The sequence below is a fragment of the Salvia hispanica genome, chromosome 3, assembly GCF_029641045.1.
Source record: "Salvia hispanica isolate PSC_SH4W2 chromosome 3, Shi_PSC_v1, whole genome shotgun sequence".
NCBI lineage: Eukaryota > Viridiplantae > Streptophyta > Magnoliopsida > Lamiales > Lamiaceae > Salvia > Salvia hispanica.
In genome coordinates, this window is record NC_142694.1 from 19,332,477 (window position 1) to 19,341,850 (window position 9,374).

Consider the following 9,374-nt stretch of genomic DNA (forward strand, 5'->3'; position numbering starts at 1 on the left):
GCTTTCGGGATGCTCCAAGCTCATTATCAGTTGGTCAAAGGTCTGACGTCTTTCTTCTTCCAAAATGATATCACAAATATCATCTACGCCACTATCGTCTTGCATAACATGATGGTGGGCGATGAAGGTCAAGGGGTTTCCAACGTCCCCGTTTAAGCCACAACCGGATCAAGCCACGATGTTTCCAGCGAGTCCTACCATCAGGGCATCCCTCACAGCTACGATGGGCTTCTTCGGGGATTTGTTGATGTACGCCAAAAAGCCGCCCATGTTCAACTCCAGTATGATATGATTGAAGAAATTTGGGCATGCAGGCACTGGCACGAATGATGCCTATTGTAATTTTATTTAATTTTGCTTCTCGTTATATTTTTTTTCCAATATTGTAATACAACGAAGATTTGTGTATTATATTATTTTTTGTATTTTAATTTAATTTATTTGATAACATATTAAATATAGAAGTGCAAAAATATTAAAATAAAATAGTGATGATCTGGAAAAGAAATAGACTGTGAAAGCGTCTCCGGTGGCGCCCCTCCCACTAGGACTTCCCACAAAAACTGCTTGCCACGTCATCACTAGCCCTTCCCATTCCACTGCCACATCACTAGGACTTCCCCTGCACTAGGACTTCCTACTAGGACTTCCCGCAATTATTCAATTTACGGAATTAAAATGTCGACATGGAATACGGGAAAATTCGAAAACTTCATTAAAAAAATTACATAATACTTTAAAAAAATTACATAATAATAAAAAAAAATACATAATTTAAAAAAAAATTACATAATTTTAAAAAAAATACATAATTTAAAAATAAAATTACATAAAAATACATAATTTATAGAGTTTTAAAAAAAATATTTAAAAATGCAGACGTCCGACCGGGACTCGGACGTCCGACCTTCGCCACAGTGGCGGACGTCCGGTCGGACGTGGGGCTGAGGGGCGAGGACATGGGACGGGCGTGGGCGCCCTTCCCGTTCACTACGGCGGACGTCCGGTCGGACGTCGGCGACGTCCTACCGCGACGTCCGCCATTGGAGACGCTCTAAGAAGATTAGCATGTCCTGCGTAATGATGACATACATAAATCGAGAAATGGTGTATCTACATTATAATTATATAAAATAACAATTTGTTTCGGCAAATAATTGGTACTGTGTAAGAAAATTGCATGCAAATATTGAAAAGAGTTTAATGTAAACATGTAATTGAAATGCTCAGTTGACATAATGTGGTTCGATGATTGGAGAAGTCTCGATTTGAATATGTAAAGATGGTGAGAAAGAGGATGAAAGCAAAAGTGATTTTGTTGCATGCCATAGCCCAAAATTTTGAGAAGGAAAATGAAGATTGTGTTTGAGTTGTAACTCATTTTTTTTTAATTCAGTTATAACTTATCTTGATGTATTTATAGCGTTGAGATTCGAGAAATTAAACGAGTGAAGTAAACCTGCGACTTTAGTCTTCCTTCAATTCCTTATCTTGCTTTGCTTTGCTTGATGTCCAAGATCCCCTATAAGAATATTAGGGTTTTGAGAGAAGAATATTTATATGAGATGCCATTTTATTCATTGACTTATGAAACAAGACAAGACACACATACACATTTATTGATACCTATAGCCCTATGCGGTTCGACTCTATTTAGCAACTCGGGAAAGAACCGACAAAGAAAACCCGAATTGGAGCTTATAATTATGCTCGACTTGATTACATTCATTATAAATCATACCAAATAAAATTAACCAAACATAGTCTTGGTGATGACGAGGTTGCACCGTGTGGAGCTACGGGCAGTCGTGCGCCCTACGGGGGGACGACACTGTTCCCACTAATGGTCGCGTTAAAGGCGGCCGTATCGGTCGCATTCACTCGCTTTGGTGTCTCAATCACGGTTGTGTTTCGGTGATCGAAGACTATTTGATTGGCCCGTGGAGATGCCCTAGCTTCGCATTTGAATATGTAAATATGGTGAGAAACAGGATAAAAGCAAATGTGATTTTGTTGGATGCCATATCAAAAAAATTTCACAAGGCAAATGAAGATTGTGTTTGATTTGTAATTGAGTTTTTTGTGATTTTATTATAACTACTCAAGATGGATTTATAGTGTCTAGGTTAGAGAAATTGAGTAAATCTGCGAACTAAGCGTGTTATTATTATTTGAATAAATCATTAAAGAATTTATATATACTTTTAGAATGGAAATATTAAAATAAAAATCATAAGGAAACTAATCAACAATGATGTAAAAAAATCGAAATAATTGCAACTAAATATAGTAGACTTGAATAAAGAGCTGTCATTACTCAATATTATATAAATTTAATATTTTTGATTATTTAGCATTGTATTATTTTTATGTGTTGCACATTGTATATTGTAGAAAATGGACTGCACTCAAATTGTTTATGTAATTATTTGTTAGAGTATCACTAACAATAATTGACAATACTAAAAAGAGATTTTGTTTCTTTAAAGAATTGCCGATTCATTTAAATTAATTTGATGTTGTGTTTAGCCTGGTATTATTTTTATACGCTTAAAATTGGAGTATATTGTAGTGAAGGAACGCGGGAAAATTATTTTTTTTTTGAGCATCTACAAAGGGAATATATATCAACACAATAATGTAGTAGTAGTATTTTTTTTTATTGCTTATGCCTATAATTGGGTCGATATAATTATTAAAATCATAGTAGTATACGTATTAGATTTCGCCCATAAAACAAATCGTTTGGTGAGGCTTGTAAACAAGTTAAAGCTTGAGTTTGATAATACTCCGATCCCCGACTTGGAATGAAGCTTTTAGTTAGGTGGCGTTTAGCTCGATAGATAAAATAATAGTGAGATACAAAATGAAATAAGCTATAATAAGATTTTTTTAAAGATTAAATTAGTCATTGAGGTGGAATTGTGATGGATAGTCACGGAATATAATGTGATATTGACGATCCGAACATTGTCCAAATTACATTGTAACTTGAGATAAAGCAATTGAACAACAAACAATAAAGTGGAAATATGAGCTCTCATTTTGTTAGATAACTTAATACCGTTGAGTCTTAAATATGAGTTGTAAGAGCATTCACTATAAGAGGGCCGATCTCCAGGGTCTCTTACTCCAAGCCCTGAGATTGGCCCTCATCGGCCAACCATTTGCGGGCAACGGGCCGAAGAACGACCCTCACTTCTTTCCCCATTTTGGCTGATTGATCGGCCTTGGACGATGGGTGCAGGATGGCCGATGATCGGCCCCCTATTGCAGAAGAAGGGCCGATCATCCGCCTCAACGCGTGAATTTTTATTCCATAATTTCTACACTATAATTACCTCATCCCATCTTTTCCATTTCCAACACCAACATCTTCTCTTCTCTCAATTTCTCCATTTTTTTCACTCTCTAAAAATATACATGTCTTCCAGTAACGATTCTGATGACCCGAGTGTACTGTATAATACACTTACTAAAATCGATATTCATTAAAGACCGCGCATCGCGCATGGGTTGAACATCTTCATAATAAAAAGGACATTATATTCATATATTGGCATCGTGCGCAAGCCGCAAGGTGATAATTTTTAAAATTGATTGATTTAGTGTGCTATAATTTTTTATTAAGTGCTCAACATTTCGCAATTATTGTGGGAAAGGTATTGCAAGCAATTGTATATTGAGTAGACAATTATTCATTCATTCATTCAACTACAATTTGTTGGACCAACCTAAAATTAATGGAGTATCCAAACATAAAAATGTTTATTAGCTAAAATTGTAAATGAGTTGATCGAGTTAGTTATTCATTGTTTAAAATCTAATTGAAAATATATTTTGTGGAGACTTATAAACAAGATAAAATAGAAATGGACAATAATTTAAATTGCATCGTTATCTCGTGAAGCTTTACCTATATTTGTGGGTTACAGAAAATATAAGGGACAGTGAATTTAAAGTAATTATTTATTGCTATATATTTCTATTAAAATCAGTAGGCCTACTGATTAAAAACAATCCCTTCTTTTTGAATCATTCGGGTTTGAATCATAGCACCATCATTCAAATATATTCTTTTTAACGGTGTATTTAAATTATCGATATTATCTTAAATTTTTATTGTTTAAATAATGTAATTTTCTTTATTTAAACTATTTATTTTTCTTTACTCAAATTATTTTTTATTTTTAAAAAATTTCCTTTAAAAAAATTTTCTCTTTAAATTATGATGAATATAAATTAATTATATACAGAAACTATAGTGAATAACATTAACGAAGTAAAATAACACAGGTTGAATGAATTGTGTAAATATAGTGATTAATTAGTGATAGAATTGGTGTTGGGGAAATGATGACTAAGAATCTAAGATACACCATTGTGGGTGTCCTAATTAACACAATAAATTAAATATGGTGAAACTTAACAAATAATTTGTGGTGCAGTTAATAAAATTGAACTTGAAGGGTACCATTTACTATTTATTAACCAATTGTAGCACAAGAGTTTAGTAATGTAGTACAGTGATATTAGTTTGCGTGGCTGAATACACGCGCACCGGATCATAGTAAAGAGTCTTAAAAGTAACATAACCACGGGCTAGGCGGAATTTTCTTGTCCCACCCACCACTGCCACCTCAGTCACCTGCTTACTTTGCTCATAAGGACCTTGTACTTCTAATGAGCTACCTTTATACTCGCCATTGATAAAAATAATTGACATAATCATTTGAGCTTGGGATCCATCAAGGGACGATATGATATATATACCTCTGCTCCTAGCAATCGGGGTCGAGCCTTCCTCAATTCCTTCGGTTATTGGGTCGTCTGTGCAGAATGCGGCTCCAAACTTGGTGAAATCAAGGGGCCCAGTTGATGGGACCGGTATCTCGACAGTGGTAGTGTTTTGGTCACCGGAATAATTTTGATAGTAGAGTATCATTTCGGTCTTCTTGAGATGGCCTAATTTTGCCCTAGAATATATAAAATTGGAGAGAAATAGAAGTAAAGAAAATGCAATTTTGATGGATGCCATGCAAGAAATTTTTGGGGACTCGAATGAAAGATTGTGTTGATTTTGTGATTGTGTGATTTGGTTATTAGTTTTCAAGAAGTATTTATAGCGTGGGTTCGAAAATTGAGTATATTAAATGGTGGTTGTTAATTAAAATGATGATTCGATTAAATAACTTTGATTTTGTACGTATTTGGTGCTGTATTGTTTTGTTTTTATGTTTTCAACATGTTTTGTATGCAGAGAATAATATCCAAATACAACATAAATATATGGATTTGATGGTAACAACTAACAACACATATATGTTGCAGGAAAGCGACTGCAAGCAAATCCTAGTAAAATATAAGTAGGAAGTTTGAAAGGGGATATATATATATATATGAACATAATAAAATGCTTTTCAGTTTGAAAACTAAATGAGTCGAGCTACCTAATAATTATTTATATCTCGATTAACGAATATAATTATTTGGCGAAACATGTAAATGAGCTATGATTGAACTTGACAATTATATCAATTCTTACATTCAAATATATCTTATTGCAATTATTTTAAAATCGAATTCAAATGTGAGGGAGATCAATTTTCAACCATTATATTATAAGATTTGGTGGTTAATATAATGTCAAGCGTAATATATTTTAAATTTAAATAATTATTAATTAAATTAAAAGGGTATTAATGTCAAATCATATATGTAGTAATTATAACTAACTACTTTCTCTCTCCTCAAAATCATCTCAAATCTTTAAATTTACGTAACTCTCTCAATTTAAATTATTTTTTCGCAAAAAATATATCAAATTAAAGATAATTTAATAAGGATTCCAACGAGATCTCAATTGCATATGTTCCGACGATTTCGGGTGATGGAATTTGATAAATTATATTTCAATTTTCGTACATGTTGATAAGCAGCTATTTTCAACAAATGCAACAAAAAATCTCAATATATTGTAGGCAAAATCTCAATATTATGCATGTCCAACCTCAATAAAAATGTGTTGATATTTCTTTGTCCTTGTGTTGATATTCTAATGTCATATTGTTGATATTTGTAATACACAATGTTGATATAAAAAACACTCACGAAAATTATCTTATGATAACATAATGACGATATTGCCCTTTTGCTGATATTTTGTCTACTATTTATTGAGATTTTGTGAGCTTTAATCTCATCCACTCATTTTAAAATCTAAGGGTGGAGATTTAGTCTTGATTTTGGATTAGGGTGCTATAAGCATTAGAATAGGACCCTCAAATGTAAAAACGAATTTTAAAAAATAGAGTATAAGATTGTAAAATAAATATAATTAAAATTATGTTATAAGATTTGTAGTTGTTGGTTGGTCTTATTTGGGTCAGGGTTGGGTTGCGCATGGGCCGGAGCTATGTTTCCGATGGTCCTAGTAGGCCTTGGCTGGGCCTGGGCTTGAAAAATGGCCCAATGGAGTCTATGTCAACCTATGAGAGCCCAACCTAGCCTAGATTCGCTCTGTTTCGATGATGACCCGGTCTTGGATCGTCTTATACCAGACTTGGGTCGTATTGGGCTGGGTCTAGCCGACCCAGTTGACAAGTGTAGCCGTAACTTATTGTTTGGAGAGATTATAAGCTATTGAAGCTTATTTTATAAATTTATAAGCTATTGAAGCTTACTTTATTTACATATAAACTTATTTAGACACACTTTTGAATAACTTATAGTAATACAAGTCAAGACAAGCTCTCATAATCTAGTAATGTAGTACAGTTAAATTAGATCGGATGGTTGCATGACTGCGGACCGGATCAAAGTTAAGAGTCTCAAAAGTAGCGTAGCCACGCGCTAGGCGGAATTTCCCCGTGCCGCCCACCACTGGCACCTCCCTATACCCGGTCCGCGGGTCATTACCATATATCTCTATTGAGCTACCATTATACTTGCCACCAATAAAAACAACTGACAGCATCACATGGGCAGAGGACCCATCATCCAGTGATGAGATCACATTCAGTCCTCGGCCTCTTGCAATTAGGGCTGAGCTATCCTCGAATCCTTCGGTGATTGGATCGTCCGCGCAAAACATAGCTCCGAACGTGGAGAAGTTTAGACCTCTCGATGGGGGCGGGCACTCGATCACGGTTGCATTAGGGCCGCTGGAGTAATCTTGGAAGTAGACCGTTAGCTCTGTCTCCTTGAGAGGGCCTAGCTTTGCATTTGAATATGTGAAAATAGTGAGAAATAGAATTAAAGCTAATGTGATTTTGTGGGATGCCATAGCCCAAAAATATAGGAGATAAATGAGTTTGTTTTGATTTGTAACTGAGTTTTGTGTGATTTAGTTATAACTTGTCATGATGTATTTATACTTGGTGAGAATGAGAACATGTCAACTAAGCTGATCGGCTCCATAGAGGTAATCCAAAAATTGAACTAATAAAATATCCTTAAAAGACGAAAAAGTCTAGCATGACCTAATAGGACTTCTTCTAATTTCAAATATTAACTAACGATACATATATAACGGTTATCATTGCAAGGATAATTAGAAACATGGTTCAGTCATAGTGGATATAATATTTTAGTAAGTGATTAATCGATTAACTATTGATAGCAATCCCCGCTAAAACATGTAGTTAGAAAAAAAAAAATATTTTCAACTTATATTTTGAGTAATAAAATAAAACTTCATTGACGAGGCAAAATGAGTAATAATCAAATAATGAATACCCAACATGACTAACTAAAGCTGAGGTGGCTATCCGAGAATTTCGCAGTATATATGCCAAATGAGACTATATCAATGTCCACACACAAAATTGCTCATAATATTTTTAACTTATATTTTGAGTAATAAAAAAAAACCGTTATTGACGAGGCAAAAGGATTAATAATCAAATAATGAAGAGCGCATCACATATATCATTGACTCCAAGAATATCGCAGTGTGCCAAATTTGACTATCTCTATGTCAGCACACAAAATTGCATTCCAATGCCAATTAATGTAATATAATTTGCAGGTGAAACTAAATTATTGCATATTTAAATTGATTTTCTTGTAAATAGGTAAGCCTGAAAAAAATTTGTAATTTATCTTTTTAATTACTTATTAATATTATGTACAGATAATTTTATATTTTAACTTTTAAATTACTAGTTTTGTAACTCTTCGCTCGCCTTAACTCTTCGCTCGCCTTTCGCTGGAGTTTGAACATTTTGGTGCATCTAATGCACATATTAAAAAAAAAACTTTTAAATTAGAGCATCCACAATTAGGGCTGGGGAAAAATATCGAAAAAATGATATATCGCTCGTATCGTATTGAAAAATATCGAAAAATTATCGAATTTTCGATATATCGTAATTTTCGATACGATACGATATCGTATCGTAAGTTTTCGATACGATAACAATATGAATTTCCTTATATCGCGATATATCGTTTTATATCGAAAATACGATATATATTGAAAATTTTCGATATATCGATATTTTCGATATATATCGATATTTTATTTTCGATATATATCGATATTTAACGATATATCGAATTTCGGTACGATATATCGAAATATCGATACGATAACGATATGAAATTTTTTGTATCGAAAGTTTCGATAAACTTTCGATACGATAACGATATGAAATTCTTTCATATCGATATTTTCGATACAATACACGATACAACGTTTTCGATACGATATATCGTATCGACCCACCCCTATCCACAATGGTCGGCGAGCGACCAGCTAGCCAATTCCCGGTGCTGGCCGGTCCGCTCGCCGAATCATTGCAATCGGCGAGCGCTGGCCGATGCGCTCGCCGCCATTGTAGGCTAGCGATCGGCCAGCGCATTTTATTTTATCTTAATTAAATTTTCGAAACACTATATATACGCGATTTTCACGTCATTTTCATTCGCACCACTTGTTTCATCGAGTTTTCTCTCTCTCTTAATTTCTGTACAAGAGCAACAACGCGAAATGGATAACAACAACGAGTCTACTCCAGCGACGAGCGGGACTCAAACTCCCACGGTACCCGTGGGGGCTGGATGGGGGCCAATGGGCGGGTACTACGGCATGTAACCTTGGTAGCAGATGATGCCGCAGGGCGTACTGGGGATGCAACCTGGTATGCAGATGATGCCTGGTTGGGGAGCCGGGATGCAGATGATGCCGGGGTGGCAGGCGGGGGTGCAGCCCATGATGCAGGGGACGCGCGGGGGGGGGGGGGGGGGAGGAGGGAGGACAATGTCTATCGCCCCAGTCTTGAATTTTTTAATGCGTCTTCCCACACATCGACCCCAGTGGAGACTCAATTCACTGGAGATGAAACTTTCTCCTTAGAGGAGTTGTTGGAAAA

The 9,374-nt window shown here is 35.0% G+C and overlaps 2 protein-coding genes across 2 annotated transcripts; both read right to left on the bottom strand.

The window, feature by feature from the left end:
- Positions 1-4,452: 4,452 nt before the first annotated feature.
- LOC148930334 (dirigent protein 22-like) lies at positions 4,453-5,074 on the bottom strand. The gene has a single exon (XM_089066420.1). The coding sequence runs from the start codon at positions 5,036-5,038 to the stop codon at positions 4,511-4,513; it is 528 nt and encodes a 175-aa protein (XP_088922546.1). The 5' UTR covers positions 5,039-5,074; the 3' UTR covers positions 4,453-4,510.
- A 1,584-nt stretch (positions 5,075-6,658) lies between these two features.
- Positions 6,659-7,314, bottom strand: LOC125209471 (dirigent protein 15-like). The gene has a single exon (XM_048109070.2). The coding sequence runs from the start codon at positions 7,283-7,285 to the stop codon at positions 6,761-6,763; it is 525 nt and encodes a 174-aa protein (XP_047965027.1). The 5' UTR covers positions 7,286-7,314; the 3' UTR covers positions 6,659-6,760.
- Between the last annotated feature and the right edge of the window lie 2,060 nt (positions 7,315-9,374).

What these genes read in the sequence shown, in the direction of transcription:
- LOC148930334 (XM_089066420.1), bottom strand. Translation starts at nt 5,038, where the DNA reads ATGGCATCCATCAAAATTGCATTTTCTTTACTTCTATTTCTCTCCAAT.
- LOC125209471 (XM_048109070.2), bottom strand. Translation starts at nt 7,285, where the DNA reads ATGGCATCCCACAAAATCACATTAGCTTTAATTCTATTTCTCACTATT.